General features: G+C 47.4%; 2 protein-coding genes and 1 pseudogene across 5 annotated transcripts in view; 1 reads left to right on the top strand and 2 right to left on the bottom strand.

The window, feature by feature from the left end:
• Positions 1-1,336: 1,336 nt before the first annotated feature.
• Positions 1,337-17,266, bottom strand: METTL21A (methyltransferase 21A, HSPA lysine). 4 transcript variants are annotated; one of them, XM_066280969.1, is made up of 5 exons: positions 17,115-17,261; positions 16,032-16,210; positions 13,930-14,041; positions 2,991-4,124; positions 1,337-2,574 (listed from the first exon to the last, which is right to left on the bottom strand). In XM_066280969.1, the coding sequence occupies exons 2-4, from the start codon at positions 16,176-16,178 to the stop codon at positions 3,727-3,729; spliced, it is 657 nt and encodes a 218-aa protein (XP_066137066.1). In that variant the 5' UTR covers positions 16,179-16,210; positions 17,115-17,261; the 3' UTR covers positions 1,337-2,574; positions 2,991-3,726. The 4 variants fall into 4 exon arrangements, with proteins under 4 accessions (XP_066137066.1, XP_066137067.1, XP_066137068.1 ...); XM_066280970.1 differs by lacking the exons at positions 1,337-2,574; positions 2,991-4,124 and adding an exon at positions 8,644-9,038 and having other exon boundaries at positions 17,115-17,266; XM_066280971.1 differs by lacking the exons at positions 1,337-2,574; positions 2,991-4,124 and adding an exon at positions 8,932-9,026 and having other exon boundaries at positions 13,917-14,041; positions 17,115-17,264.
• LOC136307006 (U2 spliceosomal RNA) lies at positions 15,786-15,863 on the bottom strand (annotated as a pseudogene).
• LOC136306440 (uncharacterized) overlaps positions 16,783-25,153 on the top strand; it is a 27,586-nt gene continuing 19,215 nt past the window's right edge. The window contains exons 1-2 of the mRNA XM_066233021.1: positions 16,783-16,851; positions 17,123-17,389. Coding sequence (XP_066089118.1) covers positions 16,783-16,851; positions 17,123-17,389 — 336 coding nt within the window. The remainder of the gene's footprint in view (positions 16,852-17,122; positions 17,390-25,153) is intronic.

Raw genomic sequence — 25,153 nt, 5'->3', positions numbered from 1 at the left:
TTAGATCACGTATTTTGATCTATTAGAATTCTGATCTTTTTGTACAAGAGAATAAATATTCCACTGGAAACTATTTGAAGATGATACCAGAACTTCAGATAGTTCTTTCATGAACTAAATTAAAGACACCCTTAAGAGGTGTTCTCCTTAGAAAACAGCAGTGTGTTTTATGGTGGTAGCTTTCAAACACGTACACTAACATAGCACCTGCATGGCAGTATTTGATTTTAATTGGGGAAAAAGTTACTGACACTGACTGGATAACTGTACAACATTTTAAAGAAGTAGCAGTGTGAGAATCAGGACTTAGTACAGTCAGTTTGGACTAGGTTTCTATCCTTAACTTGAGTATAAAACAAGCATACTTAAAATGCACATTTTTTCTGAGACAATCCTTTTAACATAAGTGAAAAATGACACAACTTTGTTGATTGGTACTTGCAGTGGACACCTGGCATACTCTGCAGGTTTATCCTCTCCCCGTCTCCCCCAGACAGCCTTCTGGGCATGGTGGCTGATGGCCAAGTCCCTTTCCAGGTATGGTCTCCACCCCAGGCTATGTCCCGTCGCTCCCATGATGAAACCACACAAGGATATCAAGTCCCACCTCTTGCCTTCATATGGCCAAAATGCAGGGCCATCCAGGCCTGAATTCACCAAGGATTTCCTGTGTGTATCCCAACCCAATTTTTCCCTCTTTCCTAGTCTTGCTACTTTTACTCCTTCTGAGACATTGACCTTGAAAGCAGTTCTTTTTAAACTCTGACCCCGAACCTCCATCTCTGAGTCTTTTTCCCAGGGAAGCTGCCCTGCAACATTTTAAACCCAAAGCCAAGAAGTCACTTGATTTTCACTTAGACAACAGACTTTTCCTGATAAATTTGTCTTGCCTTTGTTTTCTTCTATTAGGATAAGGAAGAGAAAAAAAAAAAGAAACACTTTCAACCTTTCCTGGCCACAGTAATCTTAGTTAATGGCTGGTGAAAATGTAAAACAACCCCATCACCAGTAGGTAGAGCACCTAGGCACCTTGGAGCTCCCCATCCTGGGCCCACCCCACCCCGAATCATTCTATCAATACTATCAGTCTCCAAAGTTAGGGGGTCTAAAGTGAAGAAGCTGGATCTAATTTCATACTTTCTAATAACATGCCTAAATGTGACTATCTTTCATCAGTGTTGATATTGCAGCACTTTCATTTTACTGGTTTTAAAAGACCTTCCATGTCCGTGTACAATGCTGGCATTTTACAGATTTGGTAAGCTACGGATGTTTCTATTTCCTGTGCGTTTATCAGAACTGTGCTGAACTAGTACATCACCACAGAATGCTCAGAACTTTTAATTCACCTTTATTAAAGTCAATCCTCTACTTAAAATATGTAGAAAATAATGTAGCAGCTATTTTCATGTCCAAGGTAATTCATTCAAAAGGTTGAGAGGAAGTCGGTCTTGTTTTCTGATGTTTGACAAAGGCAATCTATCTTTGACATCAAATATCACACTAAGATTGTATTATTCTTGTGGTCTAAATTTGTTGAAGCTTTTACATTTTAAAATAAGGGGGGTGGGGAATGTTAGTGTTTATGACTTCATAAAGTCTATCAAAGATCATCATGAAACAATGTAGCAGTCCTTTACCCCAAAGATCAATATCCTCTAGTCTAAATAGAATGTATTTTTTTTTAATATTTATTTTTATTTTTTTTTTGTTTTTTTTTTTATTTTAGAGAGGAGGGGGGAGAGAGAGAGAGAAAAAGAGAGAGAGAGAAGGGGGAGGAGCAGGAAGCATCAACTCCCATATGTGCCTTGACCAGGCAAGCCAGGGTTTTGAACCGGCGACCTCAGTGCTTCCAGGTCGACGCCCTATCCACTGCACCACCATAGGTCAGGCGAATGTATCTTTTTTTAAATTGATTTTTAGAGAGAGGAGGGAAAGAGAAAGGAGGGGAATAAGCAGGAAGCATCAACTCACAGTAGTTGCTCCCTGTATGTACCTTGACCAGGCAAACTCAGGGTTTCGAACTGGCAATCGCAGTGTTCCAGGTCAATGCTTGATCCACTGTGCCACCACAGATCAGGCGGAATGTATCTATTTCATTCAATAAATATTTGGTTTGATACACTAGATACTGAGGAGGCAACAATGAAAGGCGGTCACACTCCTGGTCCTCAAGGAGATGCAGTCTTCAGGGAATCCAAACACTGAATAAGCAATTAAAATATAGAAAAAACTTATACTTGGGGAGCTAACCTCTCACGGAGGGGTGAGATTTACAGCTTTTTTTCATTGTCATCCTGTGCATGTAATAAAGGTGGCAGGGAAAGCCAAAGAAAGAAATACAAAAATATTCCAGAAAGGGGAAAGGTGAAGGGAAAAAGTACAGCTTTTGACTTGAAGATCACCTACTACTCATGGAGGTCCAAGATTTGATTTGTTTTCAAAAGGAACTAAAACTTTATTGTTACTTATTCCTTTGTTTATATACCTAAATCTGAAATTAAGCCCCAAAGTATGAGATGAGACCATATAAGACTCACATCCCAAACTCAAACAACCAAAAGCGTTCAAGACCTGCACTGGGCCCTGGCCGGTTGGCTCAGCGGTAGAGCGTCGGCCTAGCGTGCGGAGGACCCGGGTTCGATTCCCGGCCAGGGCACACAGGGGAGGCGCCCATTTGCTTCTCCACCCCTCCGCCGCGCTTTCCTCTCTGTCTCTCTCTTCCCCTCCCGCAGCCAAGGCTCCATTGGAGCAAAGATGGCCCGGGCGCTGGGGATGGCTCTGTGGCCTCTGCCTCAGGCGCTGGAGTGGCTCTGGTCGCAATATGGCGACGCCCAGGATGGGCAGAGCATCGCCCCCTGGTGGGCAGAGCGTCGCCCCTGGTGGGCGTGCCAGGTGGATCCCGGTCGGGCGCATGCGGGAGTCTGTCTGACTGTCTCTCCCTGTTTCCAGCTTCAGAAAAATGGAAAAAAAAAAAAAAAAAAAAAGACCTGCACTGGCAGACAAAAGATTTTAAGAGCGTTAACAGCTCAGGGAATGTACATTAAACCTCTTATTTTATATTCAGAAAAATGTTTAAATGGGCTAAACACATGTCTCAATGTTTAAAATGATTTCCATGATTTAGCCCCTCTCTAAAAAAACAAGCTCACTGCTTTGAAGACTCCGTTACATCAGCCCTTCATCATCTATTCTAATCAGTGAAAATAGCTACAGAAACATCAACTGAAATCTCACACTTCCCTGAGTGTTGAGTTTCAGAGTGAGTAGAATTGCTGCTTTGTTTTAAAGCTGCACGTTCACTTTGTCCCTTAAGAACCTTTGGTTAGCCTGACCAGGCTGTGGCACAGTGAATAGAGCGTCGGACTGGGATGCGGAGGACCCAGGTTCAAGACCCCGAGGTCACCAGCTTGGACCCAAGGTTGCTGTCTCAAGCAAGGGATTACTCATTCTGCTGAAGGCCCGCGGTCAAGGCACATATGAGAGAGCAATCAGTGAACAACTAAGGTGTCACAACGAAAAACTGATGATTGATGCTTCTCATCTCTCTCCGTTCCTGTCTATCCCTCTCTCTGACTCTCTGTCCCTGTAAAAAAACAAAACAAAACAAAAAACCTTTGGTTAGACTTTTTGTAAAATAAGCCATTTAATTAAGTATGGTTAGATTCTCAGGCTAAAACCTTAATTGATGCATTTAATGACAACGTTCTTATAAATTTTAACCAACTATAAGCCCTCCCTCTGGTTTCTCTTCTGTGCTTTGTAGACATGGACATCTTTTTCAGAGTCATAGTGGACCTTACTCACGGCAAACTGCCTCTCCAGCATCGCTAAGAAGTTGTTGTCCCGTTCGTAGCGAATTCGGCAAGCTAAAAGAATCACGGAGAGGTTGCTACAGAGATGTTCCAGAGTTTGAAGAAGGTCTGTGAACGTTTCTTCTAAATATATGATATCGGCTCCAAGTATCAGGTCAAATTCTCCAGGTGAAAAACTCCCCAAACTCTGTCCCCAAGTCAGCTCCTTAACAACAGCCTTTGGTTGGATATGCAGAGGTAAGTTAGCTTCAACGTTTGATTTAAGAAAGTCTAATGCTACTTTTCGATCCGTGATAGTCACCTGAGCACCTAGAACATGGGACAGAGAGAAAGTAATGTGCACATCAGTACAACTAACAGGTAGCAAGATCGAGTTAAACAGTAGGGCGAGTGTCTCTAAACATTCCACCTGATATGCAGATCGTGACCTTCATATCACGATGGTTGCAGTAGATTAGAACAATGACCAATAGCTCCTACTGCACTGCCTACTAGTAAAAATGAACTTTATAGGCCCTCGCAAGGTGGCTTGGTGAAGAAAGTGTTGGCCTGGCACGCCAAGGTCATGGGTTCAATTCCCAGTCAGGGCACCTAGGAGAAGAAAGCAACGAGTGCACAACTAAACGGCACAACTAATTGGAACAAGTTGACGTTTCTCTTTCACCCTTCCGCTCAAATCAATGGAAATTTTTTTTTAAAGTGAACTATAAAATGCTGGGTCCTTAAGTGACAAGCTGAGGCTTCTCAATTCTGCAGGCAGAGCTAGCCTAGCCTCCAGAGGTGTCTACAGCTGTATTTCACTCATTAGGCCGCAGTCCTCACGTCAGTGGGCGCACAGGTGAAATGGAATCTAACAGTGAAAAATCTGGGAGCAGATGCTTATGAAGATGGGAAGGGTTACTCTCTGGGATTAAAGCTTTAAAAAGAATCAAGGAAGAGATTAATTAGGTAAGTAATCCTAGTCCACTTCTTATGCTGTTATGTAAAGCAGCCACTCTATGTATTTATGTTATATACACACGAACACATACACATACGTATGAAATTATTGAAAATGGTAAACTTAGAAGTTACTAGACTGTAGCCTGCTCTCCTCCTCAGGAGCATGCCAGCGCCTTTCTGCCTCTCTCCTGCCCCCGAGGCGCGTGACCTTTGCCCGTCTCTCTCCTGAGCTCCAAGGGCCCTTCTTTTCCTTCCCTAACTTGTGTCCTGAGCCCACGCGGCCCAGCTGGCTCACTTCCACTACCTCGGTAACTCTCTAAGTAAACTTTCTCTTATAAGTAGTTGAAAACAAAACCAAAATTACTAGACTGTTTGAAAGTACTGTAGGTTAAAATGTGAGACCATGTCCTCTACATGCTAGGTTTCTACATGCAGTGTATAAAATTAATGAGACACTATTTTATTAATCTTTCTTGTGGGTTTTTACCATGAATCAAAAGATAACCACAGAAGGTCAGCCCTGAAACACCTCATCTGCATTATAGTAACAATATATGTATTTATATAATCCAGTTTAATTTGGGCTCTGTAAATTCTGAAATGTAAAACTGTTTCATTCTTTCATAAAGTTATTTCTCATCTGCACACTTCTGTGGTTTGTAAGCCCCCTGGGTAGTTGTCCTCAGGGTCCTGGGGCCTCTGTAGGAAGCACCATGGTCGTCCTCAGGGTCCCGGGGCCCCTGTAGGAAGCGCCACAGTCGTCCTCAGGGTCCCGGGGCCTCTGTAGGAAGCACCATAGTCGTCCTCAGGGTCCCGGGGCCTCTGTAGGAAGCACCATGGTCGTCCTCAGGGTCCCGGGGCCTCTGTAGGAAGCACCATGGTCGTCCTCAGGGTCCCGGGGCCTCTGTAGGAAGCGCCTAGTCGTCCTCAGGGTCCCGGGGCCCCTGTAGGAAGCACCACAGTCGTCCTCAGGGTCCCGGGGCCTCTGTAGGAAGCACCACAGTCGTCCTCAGGGTCCCGGGGCCTCTGTAGGAAGCACCATAGTCGTCCTCAGGGTCCCGGGGCCTCTGTAGGAAGCGCCTAGTCGTCCTCAGGGTCCCGGGGCCTCTGTAGGAAGCGCCTAGTCGTCCTCAGGGTCCCGGGGCCTCTGTAGGAAGCACCATAGTCGTCCTCAGGGTCCCGGGGCCTCTGTAGGAAGCGCCTAGTCGTCCTCAGGGTCCCGGGGCCTCTGTAGGAAGCGCCTAGTCGTCCTCAGGGTCCCGGGGCCTCTGTAGGAAGCACCATAGTCGTCCTCAGGGTCCCGGGGCCTCTGTAGGAAGCGCCTAGTCGTCCTCAGGGTCCCGGGGCCTCTGTAGGAAGCACCACGGTCGTCCTCAGGGTCCCGGGGCCTCTGTAGGAAGCGCCACGGTCGTCCTCAGGGTCCCGGGGCCTCTGTAGGAAGCGCCACGGTCGTCCTCAGGGTCCCGGGGCCCCTGTAGGAAGCGCCACGGTCGTCCTCAGGGTCCCGGGGCCCCTGTAGGAAGCGCCACAGTCATCCTCAGGGTCCCGGGGCCCCTGTAGGAAGCGCCATAGTCATCCTCAGGGTCCCGGGGCCCCTGTAGGAAGCGCCATAGTCATCCTCAGGGTCCCGGGGCCTCTGTAGGAAGCGCCATAGTCATCCTCAGGGTCCCGGGGCCCCTGTAGGAAGCACCACAGTCGTCCTCAGGGTCCCGGGGCTTCTGTAGGAAGCACCACAGTCGTCCTCAGGGTCCCGGGGCCCCTGTAGGAAGCGCCATAGTCGTCCTCAGGGTCCCGGGGCCCCTGTAGGAAGCGCCATAGTCGTCCTCAGGGTCCCGGGGCCCCTGTAGGAAGCACCATAGTCGTCCTCAGGGTCCCGGGGCCCCTGTAGGAAGCACCATGGTCGTCCTCAGGGTCCCGGAGCCTCTGTAGGAAGCACCATGGTCGTCCTCAGGGTCCCGGGGCCTCTGTAGGAAGCACCATAGTCGTCCTCAGGGTCCCGGGGCCCCTGTAGGAAGCACCGTTTCAGAAGCAGCTTATTCTTACTGCCTCTTATCCTGACCTGTAACACTGGGTTAGGATGGTATGTAATTCAGTTTGACGTTCACAGTCCTGAGTGTGAGTGTGAAAATGTTCAAGTTGTTGGATTTTACAAGCATGGACCTACCACTTTGTCCATTCACTGCTAGACAGTGAGCAGGCAGGCAGCAAGACTCAGTGAGCCTTTCATCGCCCCTGACAAGTCCCAGACAGCCTTCCCCGGCTGGCTCCGAAACCTATGTCTGGGTTTCATTAACAGTCCACAGAGCACAGTGCTGGCAGCACGGGCGAGCTGGTCGTTTGCCTGCCATCTCGGTGTTCAGGGAGCTTAGACGCACACCTCCTCTAAGGCCTGTCTCGGGGATTTCTGAGGCTACTTCTGACCTGCAAGGTGTTCCAGGAGTCTCAACAGGACCTTATTCTTTTTTTTTAGATTTTACTTATTGATTTTTGGAGAGAAGGGGAAGAGAGAAAGGAGAGGGAGAATGAGAAAGAAGAGAGAAGCAGGAAGCATCTACTCATAGTAGTTGCTCCCTGTGTGTGCCTTGACCTGGCAAGCCCAGGGAATCAAACTGGCGACCTCAGCATTCCAAGTTGACGCTTTATCCACTGCGCCACCACTGGTCAGGCTTCAGTGGATCTTGATGACAGCTGACCATTCCCTTGTAATACCTATCAGTCCTCCAAACATCTGAGTGGCCACCATCACCAGGGGACAAAAAACACCCGCCCTCACAGAGCTTGCAATCAAATGAGGAGATAGGCAGTAAGAGGTTTTTAAAAAGAACACCCACTAAGTCAGAGATGTGCACTAAGGAAAAAAATAAATCAGGAGAGAGAGACATGAAATGTCAGAAAGGGAGGCGGGTGTGAAGCTTTAGCCTAGGTACAAGGCAGGCTGTTCCTGGCAGGTGGGAGAGCAAGCGCCAAGGGCCAGAGGGAAGGAGAGGAGGAGGTAGGGCGGCTGGGATGAGCGAACAAGGAACAAAGCACTTAGGACAATGGATCACAAAACTACTCGGAAGGGTCTGACCTGTGGCGGCGCAGTGGATAAACTGTCAACCTGGAAGGCTGAGGTCGCCAGTTCGAAACCCTGGGCTTGCCCCGTCAAGGCACCTACAAGAAGCAACTAGCATGAGTTGACTCTTCCTGCTTCTCTCTACCACACACACACACACACACACACACACACACACACACGTTCTCTCTCTCTCTAATCTCTCCTCTCTAAAACAGAAAAGGAACTGGAAGGGAGGCAGATCACCTGGGGCCTCATGGTCTCCTTTTGGAAAGGTTTTGGATGAAAGAGGTGACGGGATTAAGAAGCACAGATTGGTAGTTACAAAAGAGCCACAGGGATAGAACAGCATAGGGCAGGGGTCCCCAAACTACGGCCCACGGGACACATGCGGTCCCCTGAGGCCATTTATCCGGCCCCCGCTGCACTTCTGGAAGGGGCACCTCTTTCATTGGTGGTCAGTGAGAGGAGCATAGTTCCCATTGAAATACTGGTCAGTTTGTTGATTTAAATTTACTTGTTCTTTATTTTAAATATTGTATTTGTTCCCGTTTTGTTTTTTTACTTTAAAATAAGATATGTGCAGTGTGCATAGGGATTTGTTCATAGTTGTTTTTTTTATAGTCCAGCCCTCCAATGGTCTGAGGGACAGTGAACTGGCCCCCTGTGTAAAAAGTTTGGGGACCCCTGGCATAGGGAATACAGTCAACAATACTGGGATAATTATGTGCGGTGTGGGGGGGGGGGCTGGAAGGACCAAGGGGAACGCTACATAAAGTATATCGTTGTCTAACCACTAAGGTGTACACCTGAAAACAGTACAAAATAAAATAGAAAAAGTAAAAGGCTTTATTCTTCTGAGGCGGGAAACCATTGGAGAGTGCTGAGAAGTACTAACGATCTGACTTAGGTCTGAACAGAATTGCTAGCAGAGGGGCGAGGCCAGAGCAAGGAGACAAGAGAGGAGGCCAGCACAGCATTCCTGGCAGAGGCTGGTGGCGCGCCCCTCGCTGTGACCACCCCCAGACACCCTCCACCAGTCATCCTCCTGACACAGTCCCCACGAGTAAGCACCCTCCTGACTCTCAGGGGAACCCCCCCCCACTACTGAGTCTGATCACCCAGATGTCCACCCCTGTGGTTTTGCTTTGAGAGTTTGGTAGGGGAGGAGTACGGAGGATGTCTTAGGTTTCTTTTACTCATCAGTATCCTTTCTGTCTTTTTTCCTGTGTGATGTAGAGAAGAAACACATCATTAGTCTCGTAGTTTCCCACAGTCTGGATTTTGCTGATGTACAGTTTGTCACATTCCTCTGTCCTCTGCATCTCCTATACATTTGGGTTTAATTTGTTAACAAGACTATTTCAGAAGTGGTGGTGTATTTTTTCTCAGGAGGTACATTATACCTGGCTCTGTTTTTGTGATGTGAGCAGCCACGGATACTCAATGCCCAGATCCTTAATTCATTAAATTAAATATTTGTTAAGAAACTTTGAGGAGCCCTGGCCGGTTGGCTCAGTGATAGAGTGTTGGCCTGGCGTACAGAAGTCCCGGGTTCGATTCCTGGCCAGGGCACATAGGAGAAGCGCCCATCTGCTTCTCCACCCCTCCCCCTCTCCTTCCTCTCTGTCTCTCTCTTCCCCTCCCGCAGCCAAGGCTCCATTGGAGCAAAGTTGGCCCGGGCGCTGAGAATGGCTCTGTGGCCTCAGCCTCAAGTGCTAGAATGGCTCTGGTTGCAACAGAGCAATGTCCCAGATGGGCAGAGCATCGCCCCCTGGTGGGCATGCCAGGTGGATCCCAGTCAGGCGCATGCGGGAGTCTGTCTGACTGCCTCCCTGTTTCCAACTTCAGAAAAATACAAAAAAATAAAAGAAAAGAAACTTTGAGAAAGGGAAGTGTCTTTTCAATTATTATGGTGACTCATTTTGTATAGGAACTGTTTTAATAGGAAAGGCAGGATAAATTCTGCCCCTCCTTTCCCTTGTATAAACTAGATAGCAAAATAATGAGTTGGTTTCTAAGTATCCTCCGAAGACAACTATTTAGGTTTATTTTTCTGTTGTATCATGCACTGATGAATTAAACCTATTTGATGTATTTAAATCCATTGCCACTATCTCTACTGAAGTTCAAACTGTCCTGTCTTTTGCCAGTGGACTTTTGACACAACCCAGTGTCATTCTTGATAGCTTTCTTACTACCTGGCATAAAAAGATATTGCAGGGTTATCTTACTCATGTCCTGCCACAGATCTAGAATCAGCCACTTAAGGAGTTTTTAGGTTTTTGGTTTTGTGTTTGTTTTTAGATGGGAGAAATGACAGCAAGCTTGAATGGTGATGGGAATGACCAGGTAGAAAGTGAGGAGGGCCCTCTAGCAAAAGCAGGGGCCCTGGGGCCAGCTGCAGGTGGGGTAGAGGCGTAGTGAGAGGCCACAGAAGTTCCTCCTGACTGCTTCAGTCTTCTCAGTGAAATAAGGACAAACATCGTCAGCTAAGAGAATGGAGGAAGGAGGACTGTAGGTTAGTAGGGTAAGAGAGGAAGCAGTATGACTGCTCAGGAGCATAAATCCCCTGGAGGCCCCTGATCATGACTTTAAACCAAGAGCCAGCAGCAGGTGTCTCCCCTAGCCACGCTCAGCTGCACCTCACCTTGTGTTTAGGAAGATGAAGCAAACAGGGTGGGGTGCTGACGGCATGTGACAATGGTGGTAAAGGTGGAGAAAAGATGACGGCCTGTAATTTACGCTGGAGAAGGAGGGAAGTGAGGCATTATTTAGTTCATAAAAGATGATGGAAACTGGCCCCGTAAGACAGAACAGCCTGCTGTCATTCACTTAGTAATGGATAAAGAATGTGTAAACATTTGTTCTCACTTCTAGTTTTTAGTTTCATAAGCAATGAATTTATTCAAACATTTTTAATTTTACTATTTTTTTTTAAATGAGAGGAGAGGATACAGGGAGGCAGACTCCTGCATCCACCCAGACCAGCATCCACCTAGCAATCCCTCTACTGGCAAAGCTCTGCCCTTCTGGGGCCATTGCTCTGCAACCAAGCTATTTTTAGTACCTGAGGCAGAGGCTTCACAGAGCCATCCTCAGAACCTGGGAGATGTGCTCAAACCAATCTAGCCATGGCTATGGGAAGAGAAGAGAGAGAGAGAGAGAGAGAGAAGGGGGAAGGGTGGAGAAGCAGATGGCTGCTTCTCCTTTGTGCCCCAACTGGGAATGGAACCCAGGACATCCACACGCCAGGCTGACACTCTACCACTGAGCCAACCAGCCAGGGCCAATTTAGTCAAATATTTAAGCACATATTCTGTGCTAGAGATACAGACACAGAAGTGAGATAAACCTTGCCCCAGGAACTCAGTCTCATGAGTGAAAGAGACAGAAACATAATCAGGATACAATGTGTGAGTAAGAAATAGGAACAGGGGAGTGCACACAGTCTCATGCCTCAGGACCCAGAAGAGACAGATCCATGGAACAAGTGCCAATAAGCAAGTGGACCAAGCTGGGACAGAGGTGGGGCAGTATACTGAGCACAGTGGGCAAGAGAAATGAAGCAGGGAAGAACTCAACGAGGTGACACACAGCTGGGCTGGGGAGCACACATGATCTCCCAATCATGACAAAGCTGTCTGCCTTTCTAGCTGCTCCCAGAACCACCCAAGTGAGACTTTTATGGCAACAACTCCCTACCAGGGGTCCCCAAACTTTTTACACAGGGGGCCAGTTCACTGTCCCTCAGACCGTTGGAGGGCCGCCACATACAGTGCTCCTCTCACTGACCACCAATGAAAGAGGTGCCCCTTCCGGAAATGTGTTGGGGGCCGGATAAATGGCCTCAGGGGGCCACATGTGGCCCGCGGGCCGTAGTTTGGGGACACCTGCAGTCCCTCGATCCGTGATAGCTTTTGAAGAGCCTTATATTGATCTTCCCAATTCCAGATCCAGACTTCTAGATCAGAAACAGAGATACTCAGAGCAGCAATCAATACTTGCTGAGAATTTACTCTGTGCTAATCAATGACCTAATAGATTTCTACACACATCTGTTTGATCCTCAATGTGGAATGAATGTGATTGTTTCCTCATTTCATAGGGAAATTGCAGTTTAGAAGTTAAGCAACATACCCAAGGTTACACAGCTAGTAGAATTTAAAAGACGTATCAAAACCAAGTATAATTCTAAATGTATGCGCTTCACCACACTAATATGTCACTATACCAGCCAGTGAAACTTTGCACGAAGCCCTGTTCTCAGGAGGAAGGCGAAGAAACCCCAGTTAACTCCTGTCCTAACAGCAGAGGGAAGCCAGGATCGTGGAAAGAAGACAACGTGGGCTGCTGTGTGTGACAAGCCTGGTTTGAGTATCAGGGCTCCAATGACCGGGACTTCAGAAAGCGGCTTAATCCCCTAGAACTCTGGTTTCATTTGAAAAAGGCAAATCGCCTGACCAGGCGGTGGCGCAGTGGATAGAGCGTCGGCCTGGGATGCGGAAGGACCCAGGTTCGAGACCCCGGGGTTGCCAGCTTGAGTGCGGGCTCATCTGGCTTGAGCAAAAAGCTCACTAGCATGGACCCAAGGTCACTGGCTCGAGCAGGGGATTACTCAGTCTGCTGAAGGCCCGCGGTCATGGCACATATGAGAAAGCAATCAATGAACAACTACGGTATCACAACAAAAAACTGATGACGCTTCTCATCTCTCTGTGTTCCTGTCTGTCTGTCCCTATCTATCCCTCTATCTGACTCTCTCTGTCCCTGTAAAAAATAAAAATTAAAATTAAAAAAAGAAAAAGGCAAATGAAAAATACCTAACAATACATGGGGGTGTTACAAGGCTAACCTTGTAACAGAAGAGCAAAAGGCAGTACAGGAGCAAGGGCCTCACCAGTGGCAAAGTGCTCTGTGTACAGACAGAAAATCCATACACAGTTTACATGGACTTTTAACTACTACTACGCCCATGCTCCCCATTAAAATTTGGAAGGCAAAATTTACACAGAGAAAGGAATACTGGAAATGAATGAAGTTAGGAGAAGAACAGAAATAAGTTAGGTGTTGGCAGCATCTTCACCTGGGGCCTTGTTAGAAAGGCAGGTTCTCGGGCCCCACCCCAGAACTTCGGAACCAGAAACTGCATTTTAGCAAGAGCTCCAAGCGACAGTATTGAAGTGTGAATATTACACATGGACTCTAAGAAGCTGGTCTGTTGTATCCTTGCCTTGCCTAACTCAAACTGTTATGGGCTAGAAATTATAGAAAAGCAGGGGTCCCCAAACTACGGCCCGTGGGCTGCATGCAGCCCCCTGAGGCCATTTATCCGGCCCCCGCCGCACTTCCAGAAGGGGCACCTCTTTCGTTGGTGGTCAGTGAGAGGAGCATAGTTCCCATTGAAATACTGGTCAGTTTGTTGATTTAAATTTACTTGTTCTTTATTTTAAATATTATATTTGTTCCCATTTTGTGTTTTTACTTTAAAATAAGATATGTGCAGTGTGCATAGGGATTTGTTCATAGTTTTTTTTATAGTCCAGCCCGCCAACGGTCTGAGGGACAGTGAACTGGCCCCCTGTGTAAAAAGTTTGGGGACCCCTGTAGAAAGGGGTCAATCATGAATAATCCAATAAAAATGAGGCTTAAAAATACTCTAGGCCTAGATTAATGTCTGTATACCAAACAACAACAAAATAACAAACCATGATATTCATCAATCAGAACTGAATACTGTGTTAAAACAAATTTTTGTAATATGTCAGTACAAACTATAGCAGGGCCGACCCCTCCTAGCAATGAAGGCCAATGACTATCGCTCTACCTACCTCACAGGGTTAAACCCAATAGTATATGGGAAAGGATCTAAACTGTAAAAAAAAACAACTAAGTACGTGAATAAGATAATTCTCTTTGAACTTAAAGTACCATCAGATCCTAATATCAGCATCATAAATTTGAAGGGGTGCGGAACAACCTCCCATGAGAAGTAGAAATAACAAGATAAGAGAAAGAGAAGAAATTCGCCCTGCTGGAGTTCAGAGCACCAGCACTTGGCCCATAACTCCCGATGAGCTCCACTCACAAAGGTGTGCACTCACGTGTCCCACTCACCCAGCAGGGCCGCCACGATGCCCACCAGCCCCGTGCCAGCACCCAGCTCCACGGCAGAGCGGCCCTTGAGCTCCACAGCACCCATCTCCAGATACGTGGAAAGAACGACGGCCTGAGTCAAAACACAGGGTGATTATGATGAAGGTCAGCAAGTGCTCTCTCTAGGAGCTGAAGGGTTTCTAGTAGGCTCTGCGCTGGCAAAAAGACAGCACACGTCCCTCTCCCACTGCAAGGTTCAACTCCCAGTTGAACTACAGGGACAGGAACTCCGCTGTCACACAGACAGGGCATCCCACAGAACAGCTGCGCAGGCCCCACCAAGGGCCCTAATGGGGATAGTGGTGAGCGACACTGCCCATACTGGATAGGGTCCTGCTGAATCTGGGAAGATTGATTTCTTACTGTGTTACCGCTTTACACTCCAGGCTTACGAAACTCCTTTGGCAGAGCTGACTGAACAGCTTGCTTTGGGACATCCACTCCCAGAGTTTGCTTAAGGGACATCCACTTTCTAAACTAAGCTCAAGTCAGCAAGGCCACAGCGCCCCCCTGAAGGAAAAGCAGAGCAGCACCCAAGACTCTAGTAGCTGCGTCCCTCCCTCTGGCATCCCTGACAGACATCATCCCACAGGCGCCCTCTCCATATATTTTTGGGCATCAAAAGGTAAGTTTTAGCCCTGGCCGGGCAGCTCACTTGGTTAGAGCATCATCCTTATACACCAATATTGTGGGTCGAGCCTGGGTCAAGGCACATACAAGAATAAACCAGCAAATGCATAAATAAGTGAAACAACAAATTGATGTTTCTCTCTCTCAAAATCAGTAAATAAAAAATGTTTTAAAAAGGTAAGTTTTAGACAAAGTTTTAGATTCTTGGTGTGTGAGTTAGCATTTGCATACTGTTCTATAGAAGCATTGTATACTATTAACATATTTTAAAATATAGTTTGTTTCCATGGCCACATACCATTTGTATAATTGGCACCTCCTCTTCTTGCTGAGCATTTAGGAGACTCGCCCATTCTTCACTATTGGATATCTTTATTACTTGGTCTAGGAATACTTTTCATGTAATTACCTTAGACTAGATTCCTTGAAGGATTACTGGGTTAGAATATATTGATTTTTATTCCTAAATGTTTCTCTAATACAATGCAAAGACTAAAATTGTATCTACACCAAGCATTTATCCAACATCAAATGAGATCCCACTGAATCAACCCCAAGCCAGTCACTGTCACAAGCAGCTAACGGTAGTGCTGGGAGAGGAAGAAGTAAAAACACAATTATAGTTTTGCGACCATTACAACTTAAAGAAAACACGTGATCTTCACTTTGGGCTTTGTCATTTTACAATATTCTTTGTGTAATATTTTAATTTCTCTCAACTTTAATTTTTTTTTTTTTTTTTTTCTGAAGCTGGAAACGGGGAGGCAGACAGACTCCCACATGCGCCCGACCGGGATCCACCTGGCACGCCCACCAGGGGCTGATGCTCTGCCCATCCGGGGTGTCGCTCTGTTGCTACCAGAGCCACTCTAGTGCCTGGGGCAGAGGCCACAGAGCCATCCCCAGCACCCGGGCCATCTTTTGCTCCAATGGAGCCTGGGCTGCGGGAGGGGAAGAGAGAGAGAGAGAGGAAGGAGAAGGGGAGGGGTGGAGAAGCAGATGGGCGCCTCTCCTGTGTGCCCTGGCCGGGGATCAAACCCGGGACTTCCGCACGCCAGGCCGACACTCTACCACTGTGCAAACCGGCCAGGACCACTCTCAACTTTAATTTACTCACCCTTAAAATGCACCCTATTCCAGGGAAGATGGGCAGGACACTGATTTTAAGAGGTAGAAGTTTTTTTTGGAAGGGGTGATGTGATGAAAATATTTTAAGCTGATAACAGATACTACACTTCATCTTAGCCAAAAGGCCAAGAAATGATGATGAAAATATTTTAAAACTGAGCATGGTGATGGTTGCACCACTCTGAATTTACTTTTTAAAAAATCAGTTTTACACTTTAGGTGAAGTGTACAGTACATAAATTAAATCTCAATAAAGCTAAAATCAATTGCAGGTGTTTTCCGAGGTCCCCTCAGGATTTGCTTACCGCGTCCCAAACCACCGCTGCGACTCCCAGTTGCTTCCAGTCCTGCCGAATGTGGATCGTGTGGTTTGCAAAGGAGAAGGTGGCAAAGGGCTTGTGGAATTTCTGCAACCCTATTCCCGCGGTCTCATCGTAGGGCACCAGGGCCATTTCGACTGGGCCAGCTCTCTGCTCCCTTAAACCTGTTGGGCAAAAGAATCCTGCGTACTCTGGCCAGAAAATGCATTCTCTCTTTGGGGGACCCAAATGATTTTTAAGGTTGTTTTATGGATTCAAAAGAATGAACAGAGGCAAGGGAAGCTTTTGGCTAATTTCTTTCACATGGTTCTTCCAGTTTTGTGGGAAGTGAGATTCCGCTCTGAATTCACATCAAACGACTTCTTTGGGCAAAAACATCCAGAACGGTACAACTCCTGTAAGATGTTCTATACATTTCACTGTTAGGCCTCCGAGCAGCCCTGAGGATGCGCGAGGCAGCGGTGCCAGCCCAGGACCCGGGAGAAAGTGGCGCGTTGTAAACTGCCCAGGCCCGCGCAGACTGCAGCTGGACCCCGCGGCAGTTGGCGGGGTCTTTTCTGTTCTTTTGTTTCGGTCTGGCCTCCACCCCGTTGCGATCAGTAGTGAAAACCACTGACCCGTTTCTTGACGCCAGCTAGATACATGTACAGTGGACGCAGTTCCATCTCCTAGAGACTGGAAGTGAAAGTCACTCGTGGCTCCCGAGTCGCTGGCGGGGAGACTGCGGCCCCGGGCAATGAACCGACTCGGGCGCCCGCGGCTAAGAGCCCCACTGCCGCCGCCGGCCCCTCTCCAGCGCCGACAGGTGCGCACTTCCTTCCCGCGGGCCCCAGAGCTCCGGATGGAGATGGGAGACGCGGGAGGGGTTCCCGGGCCCTTCGAGGGCCTCCAGCGGAGCAGGACGCCCTAACACCCCGGGAGGCCTGGGAGCTGCCTAGAGCCCAGGACACCACCGAGCTGGACGCCCTAACACCCCGGGAGTCCTGGGAGCTGCCTAGAGCCCAGGACACCACCGAGCTGGACGCCCTAACACCCCGGGCTTCGGGCCGCGGCCTCGCTGATACTTACCGCTCCAGAGGCGGCCCCGCGTGGTGCGCCGCGCGTTCCCCGCCCCAGGCCGGCTGCGGAAACGGTGGGAGAGCCGACACCCGCCTGGCGGGGGCGGTGCAGGCCGGCTGCGGAAACGGTGGGAGAGCCGACACCCGCCTGGCGGGGGCGGTGCAGGCCGGCTGCGGAAACGGTGGGAGAGCCGACACCCGCCTGGCGGGGGCGGTGCAGGCCGGCGGCGCAGGAGGACGGCCGCGAGCACGCGTTTCCGGCTCCCGGCTCCCGCCACCCGGCAGGTACCTGGCGATCGCTGGGGGGCGCGAGGCTGGCGCGTGCGCCGCGAGGGGCGGGGTGTGGGAGACGTTGCGTGCGGTGGTCGGTCTTTACCCGGGTGGGACCACGAGGTATTCGGGCTACCAAGTCAGTTCCCATGCGGCCGGGGATAGCGTTGGCGCCGAGCTAGGTGAGGAGCTGCGGGCGGGTGCGCAAAGGACTTGGAGCGCTTTGGTGACCGGTGAGAGGTAAGCCACCAACCCGGCACTGGCTACGCTCCTGTACTAGTTCCACTTTTCTGTGTGCTCATTCTCGCATGCGCGTTTTTTATATTTGTGTACTTGCTTGTTTTTAGTTTTATAGGTGCCCGTTCGCAAGTGTAGAAGAAAGTTCGCTCGGAAGAATACTTAGTCCCCCACCTGTTCGTCCACGCGTCATCAAAGGGAGGTCCCAAGTGGTGTAATCGCCCACTTGGTGACAGTACAGTGGGAAAGTGATAAAGCCCTTAACTAGAGCACAAATGCGTTTCGGGCACTTGGCGTCTGAATTGTAAGACCGAGGCGGGGCGGGAGGTAGGGGTGAGGGTGGGGTGCTGCAGACCCCAGGCTTTAGTCTCCCTCCTCCCGGGACAAATGATTAGCGCATCTGCCCTGGGGACATCTATTCTTGACTGGAAAGCTCTGACAGCGTGGCACCCAGGCTGCAGGCCCTTGGGAAGCACGCAGCTGCAGTGAGCACCCAAGAGCGGGACCACAGGGGTGCAGCTACCCTGACCCCCAGCCCCGCTCTACGGTAATTCTCAGCCCGGCCTGCACGGTAGAATGAATGAACGCGAGTGCTCCTCAACTCGGGGTACTCAGCTACCGGAAAGTCTCCGTTGGTGAGCGTTGGGGCCCAGCATTGGTATTCTGGAGAACTTCCCTGATGGTTCACACGTGGGGCCACCCGCTGGAGACTCAGGCCTGGCCTGAAGCACCTTCTCTCCCATCCTGCAAGGAAAGTGCCAGGCCACACTCTGCCGGTTTCCTTAACCTTCCAACAGAAGGCTGGGCCTGGGGCAGCAAAAGTGACTTGAAGTGAATTTTGAAGGTCTCCAGGGAAGGTCCTTTTTTTTTCTTTGTTCAGTTTATTTACTTTTATTTATTTATATTTTTTATGTGAAAGAATCATTTTGAGAGCTGTTTTAAGTTCACACCAAAATTGGAGAGAAGGTACAGAAATCTCCCATATATTCCCTGCCCCCACATATACCAGCCTCCCCCGTTATCAGCATCCCCCACCAGAGTGGTACATTTGTTACAACTGATGAACCTGCACTGACTGACACATCACCATCCAAAGACCGGTTGATCTTAGGGTTTACTCTTGGTATTGTGCACTTTATGAGTTAGGACATGTATCCACCATTATGTTATACACCAGGGGTCCCCAATCTTTTTACACAGGGGGCCAGTTCACTGTCCCTCAGACTGTTGGAGGGCCGGACTATAAAAAAAACTATGAACAAATCCCTATGCACACTGCACATATCTTATTTTAAAGTAAAAAAACAAAACGGGAACAAATACAATATTTAAAATAAAGAACAAGTAAATTTAAATCAACAAACTGACCAGTATTTCAATGGGAACTATGCTCCTCTCACTGACCACCAATGAAAGAGGTGCTCCTTCTGGAAGTGCGGTGGGGGCGGATAAATGGCCTCAGGGGGCCACATGCAGCCTGCGGGCCCGTAGTTTGGGGACCCCTGTTATACACAGTAGTTTCTCTGCCCTAAAAACCCTCTGTGCGCCTGACCAGGCGGTGGAGCAGTGGATAGAGCGTAGGACTGGGATGCAGAGGACCCAGATTCGAGACCCCGAGGTCGCCAGCTTGAGCGCGGGCTCATCTGGTTTGAGCAAAAGCCCACCAGCTTTAACCCAAGGTCGCTGGCTCCAGCAAGGAGTTACTCGGTCTGCTGAAGGCCCGCGGTCAAGGCACGTATGAGAAAGCAATCAATGAACAACTAAGGATGCCTCTCATCTCTCTCCGTTTCTGTCTGTCTGTCCCTGTCTATCCCTCTCTCTGACTCACTCTCTGTCTCTGTAAAAAATAAATTTAAAAAATAAAACAAAACCCTCTGTGCTCTGCCTACTCATCCCTCCCTCCTCCATATCTCCTGGCAACCACTGATCTTTTTACGCTTTCCTTTTCCAGAATGTTATTTGGTTGGAATCATACAGTTTGTAGTCTTTGCAGATTGGCTTTTTTCCGTTTAGGAGTATGCATTCAAAGTTCCTCTCTTGTCTTTTCATTATTTGGAAGCTCATTTCTTTTTAGTGCTGAATGACATTCCATTGTGTGAATGTACCAGGGTTCATCCACTTACCCTACTAAAGAACATATTGGTTGGCCATACCAGTTTTCATTCCCACCAGCAAGGAACGCGAGTTCCTGTTGCTCCTCAACCCCACCATCATTTATTGTCAGTGTTTTGGAATTTAGCCACCTTAATAAGCCTGTAGTGGTATCTAATTGTTTTAATTTGCAGTTCCTTAATAACATACGATGTGGAGCTTTTGCTCTCAGTATTACTGAGATAAAATTGACATATAACATTATATTAGTTTAAGGTGTACAACATATGATTTGATATGTGTATATATTGCAAAATGATTACTACAGTAAGTTTGGTTAACATCCATCACCTCACACAGTTATAATTTTTTCCTTGTGATGAGAACTTTTAAAAATCTACTCTCAGCAAATTTCAAATATGCAATATAGTGTTGTTAACTAGAGTCACCACTCTATACATGACATCCCAGAACTTATAACTGGAAGTTTGTACCCTTTGACCACCTATACTCATTACACCCACTTGCCACCCTCTGCCTCTGGAAACCACCAATCTGCTCTCTATTTCTATGAGGTTTTTTTTTCTTTTTCTTCTTTTAGATTCCACATGTAAATGAGATCATGAAGTATTTGTCTTTTTCTGTCTAATGTACTTATTTAATTAGCATCATGCCCTCAAGATCATGTTGTCACAAACAACAAGATCTCCTTTTTGAGTCACACACACCACATTTTCTTCACCCATTCATCAAACCATTCAACCCATTCAAGCATTGATGGAGCTTACGTTGTTTCTATGAATAATACTGCATGAACATGGGGTGCAGATAGCTCTTCGAGATAGTGATTTCATTTCCTTCAGATATGTACCTAGAAATAGGATTGCTGGATCATATGGTAATTCTATTTTTAGTTTTTTGAGGTACCACCATACTGTTTTTCATAGTAGTTATACTAATTTACATTCCCACCAACAGTGCACAAAGATTCCTGATGATTAGTGACCATTTTGACCATTTGATCATTTGAGACCTTTTACTTTTTTTAAATTCATTTTAAGACTTTATTTATTCATTTTAGAGAGAGAGAGAAAAATCAAGAAAAAGAGAAGGGGCAGGGGCAGGAAGCATCAACTCCATACGTGCCTTGACTAGGCAAGCCCAGGGTTTCGAACCAGCAACCCCAGCATTCCAGGTTGATGCTTTATCCACTGCACCAGCACAGGCCAGGCTAAGACCTTTTTCAGGAACTTTTTTCATGTACAAGTTAAGTCCCTTTCATGTACCAAATGGTTTGGACCATTTAAAAATCTGATTGTTTCCATATTATCAAATCTTAAGAGTTCTTTGTATATTTTGGGTGACAGTCCTTTATCAGAGGTGTGTTGTGCAGGTATTCCCTCCCAGTCTGGGCTTTGTCTTCTGTCTGTTCTCTCACTTAGACCACACTTGCAGCCAGGCACTGTCAGGCCTCCCACTCTTCCACGTCAGTGTTACTATTTTTTTCTTGTTGGTCTCTCACTTTCCTTTTCTCTCTTCCAGTGTATCCTTTCTCTCACCTCCTCTACTGCTTGGGGCTGCTTCTCCCTTTCAACAATTCTTCTTCTTTTTTTTTTTTTAACCTCACTTCTTATTTTTCCCTCTCTTTGCTCTTTTCCTTTGGGAAGACATCCTGGAGTACAAAAAAAAAGAGGGGGCAGGGACGGAGGAAAGAAGGAAGGAAGGGAGGGAGGGAGGGAGGGAGGGAGGGAGGAAGGAAGGAAGGAAGGAAGGAAGGAAGGAAGGAAGGAAGGAAGGAAGGAAGGAAATGTGCTTTGGAGCCAGAGACACTGTGAAAATTTGAATTCTTCTGACACTTAAACTGGGATGACCCTGAGTAAACACTCAACCTTCTTAATTCCAGGCTCCTGACCCACGGAACCGGGCACAGAGAAACTGACCCCTCCTCCATCCCTCCTCCCTAGTCTCCAGTTCTTCTGTAGAAGTCATGCAGAGACTTCACAAAACAAACCAGAACCTTCCCAGCCTCTCCCTCACTCCATGGACATAGGATGTTTGCCTCTAATATTATATTTACTTACAGTTTATCTGGCAAGTTATTGACTTTTTCTCAACCATAATAAACAAGAATGTCATCAGTCCTACCAATGTTCTAACTGGTACCAATTGGCTCAAGAAGCACCAAAGAGAATGTTTAGAAGCATACACAACTTGTATAGCAGTGCAGACATTAAGTGGAGCTCTATTTTTATCAGAGTAAACCACAAACAAGGAATTCAAACAAACAAACAAACAAAATAAATACATATATGCATAAGCCAAAAACAGCCAGTGGTGCCCTGCGAATACTTGATAATAAATTTTTAATCCTTGAGAAAAGTTGAGTATGTGGCACATTATATTATTTAAACACCCAGTCCACCTTCTACACAGGCCTGTCCTTGATGTCTTGCCCTGAGGAAGGGATGTCTCCCCTCCCTACTGAGGTCAGGCTTGGCCACATGACTTTCTTTGGCCACTGAAATGTGGGTGAAAGTGACATTTGTCACCTCCGAGCAGGAACGTGATGTGTCTGACACAGCTGTGTCATCGCTCCTTTTCCCTGTGCTCAGGAGCTGCATGTCCCAGCTTGGGGCACTCTCCAGCCCCGGTCCCCAGGTGGAGCAGAGCCACAGCTGACTTGTGGAATATGTGAATCATGAGTGATGAGTAAGCGTTTGTTGAGATACCCATTGAGATCTGGGAGTCATCACTACAGGATGACTCAGCAGAAACTGACAGAACACAGGTGTGAAAAACGGAAATTTCAAAAATCAGAAGTTTTTAGGATGGGCGGCTTACTGTAGCTTCATTTTGGGGCTCCGCCTGGCTCATAATGATGCCTTAATTGCCACACACCTGGGCCCCCAGGGTCGGCATCGGCAGAAGACTACTGACCACCTTAATCCAGCTGTGATTCTAAGGCTTGACGACAGTTCTACTGAGTCTTACTGGGTTGTTGAAAAGGTAGATTCACACCTTGCATTATCTGTAATTCCAAAGCACAGTTATAGTACACCAGTCTATAAATGACGTGCTTCTTCCTGTAGCCACGGGAACTGGGCTTCTTCCCCTGCCCTCTCCTGGACCCAGACACTGAGAACGGGGCATGCATGGGCATCTCCTGTGGGTTCCCTGTGCGCCTCAGGCCGGTGGACTCATCATGCCCACTCAGCCCCTTGTGGGGAGCAGAACTTGGGGGGGGGTGGACCATACAGGGTGGGGCAGATATACTGTTGTCCCCATGTATAAGACGCTCCCATGTATAAGGCACATCTTAATTTTGGGGCCCAAAAGTTGAAAAAAATGTATTACATAAAGTTATTGAACTCAATTTTTATTCATTATAAAATTCATACAACTCCTCATCATTGTCAAAGCTCCCATCCATCAGCTGTGTCTGATTACCAATCACTGTCTTCATATATTGCCTCATCCTCAGTTCCATCTATGGAAATGCAAACAAACAAACAAAAAAAAACTACAACCACTGTATAAGATGCACCCAGTTTTTAGACCCCAAATTTTTCAACAAATGGTGCATCTTTACACATGGGGCAATATGGTAGGTTCACAGTTACGAGTACCTGAAACACAAAGCTTATTCTTGTATTATTATTTGTTAAGTATTGGATTATTTTCCATACAAACAACTATAAACCTACTTTTGCCTCACCCTGGAAATAAGAATACTCAGAACTTTTGGCTGATAGCTTTCTATTTTTATCCCCAAGACTAAAATGGCCTTTCCCCAATCATATGACACTTCACCAGAGCATAACGGTGGGAGGGCAGGTATTCTGTCCGTCCTGTTTTCTGGAACCAGTCCATGTATGAAGTTACAGTAGAAGCAGCCACCTTGGTACAAGGTGATCCCACCCTTGGCCAGGGATGAATACCCAGCCCAAGCCAGGTAAATAGTTTTCTCTGCAGAGTGAGCGTTCAGAGTGGCTGTTGGAGACCTATTATTATCTGTTAGCCCAGCATCTACAGACTTTCCCTTTGGCTAGGACCAGTTCTCTTCCACTAATGGTCAAGAGCTTAGCTTCTGGGGCCCAAGAGTCTAGGTTACAACCAGCACTGCAACTTACTAGCTGTGTGGCCTTGAGGGTAAGACACATTCACCTGTGCCTCCATTCCCCCATCTATAAGAAGGGATTAATGCACTAATTAAATTAGTAAACAGATAGTAAATCAAGGTTAAAATAAGTGACCTTATCTAAACTACTTAAAACAGTGCCCAGCAAACAGTCAACTTCACGTAGCATTTGTTCTTTCTGTTACGTGCCTGGGTGGGCTTGACTTTGGCACTGGCTCTAGGTACATGTCTTAGGCCTGGCCCATGAGCAGTTCCCTCAATCTGGCCGTCAGTGGTTCCAGAGTGGGCTATGTGACCAAGGCTGGGTGGACCTGCCATGCCTCCTGAGACTCACTGGACTCGCAGAGAACCTGCATTGGGGAAAGATAGAAGCCAGAGCTTCTGTAGGTCACCTTGTCCTGAGTGGGTGGAGCCAGCAGGAGATGGAGCCAGCGTGGGCACTAGTGGAAGGAGAGGCCGGGGCCTCCTGTGCCATGTAACCACTTGGACCCTGCTGGCCGGGAAGTTTTAGTTATTTGACCGTTGAATTCCCTAATTAGCTTAAGCCAGTTTAAGCTACTTTTATTATCCCCTGCAAAAAAAAAAAAAAAAAAAATGATACATTCAGTCTGGGCTGGTCCCTTACAAAGAAGACAGAAAGTCGCACGTGTGGGGGCCGTGCTCAGTGTGCTGAGTATGGAGAAGCCAAGCTGCACAGAGCAGCTGGAGGCAGAGGGGCCGGCTGCCCGGGCGCTTTGCTCTCCCGAGCCTTTCTTGACTGTACCGGGCTCCCAGGACCTGTGGGGCAGCACTGTAACCCAGCCTGCGTGTCAGGTATGTGCAGCTAGAATTCTAATGGACAGTATGTTTTCCTTTGTTTATTTTAAAGAAGTAATGTAGACAGAGTACAAATATTCTGTAAGGTCTTTGTATATAATTAAGTGATGGCTAACTTGCTATCATATTTGCCAAACAACGGATATGATCCTAATAAATGAACATACGTTTCAAAGACAAAAGTCTCCTCTCCACGCTCACTGTCAGCAGATAACTTGAATTAGCATAGATCTTGATACATGTTGGCCAAATGGAAGCACAATCTCTGGCTACATCTTTCCTGTCTGTTCTGGAATGAAGAAGCAGCCCCTCCTCATCCCACCAGCACCACCCAACCCACCCTGGGAGTTCTCTCCTCTCCCCAGTCCTCCCCCCAACCTTTTCTATCAACAGCTTCCTTTTGCCTTCAAACAAGTTCAAGAGTTTCCTGATATTTCAAAGTTCAGGATTTTAAGAGTGGTGCCTGCAGGCCCTGGCCTGGTAGCTCAGTCGGTAGA

This window comes from Saccopteryx bilineata, chromosome 5 (assembly GCF_036850765.1).
Source record: "Saccopteryx bilineata isolate mSacBil1 chromosome 5, mSacBil1_pri_phased_curated, whole genome shotgun sequence".
In the NCBI taxonomy this organism is placed as follows: Eukaryota; Metazoa; Chordata; class Mammalia; order Chiroptera; family Emballonuridae; genus Saccopteryx; species Saccopteryx bilineata.
This window is presented reverse-complemented; position numbering and strand designations above follow the sequence as displayed.

Bases quoted from the DNA above. Each gene is read 5' to 3' on its own strand.
- METTL21A (XM_066280969.1), bottom strand. From the start codon at position 16,178: ATGGCCCTGGTGCCCTACGATGAGACCGCGGGAATAGGGTTGCAGAAA. The intron at 14,042-16,031 runs GTAAGCAAATCC...GTTTTGACTCAG, and splicing joins CAGCGGTGGTTTGGGACGCG to GCCGTCGTTCTTTCCACGTA. The intron at 4,125-13,929 runs GTGAGTGGGACA...CCCATGTTCTAG, and splicing joins CATCGTGGCGGCCCTGCTGG to GTGCTCAGGTGACTATCACG.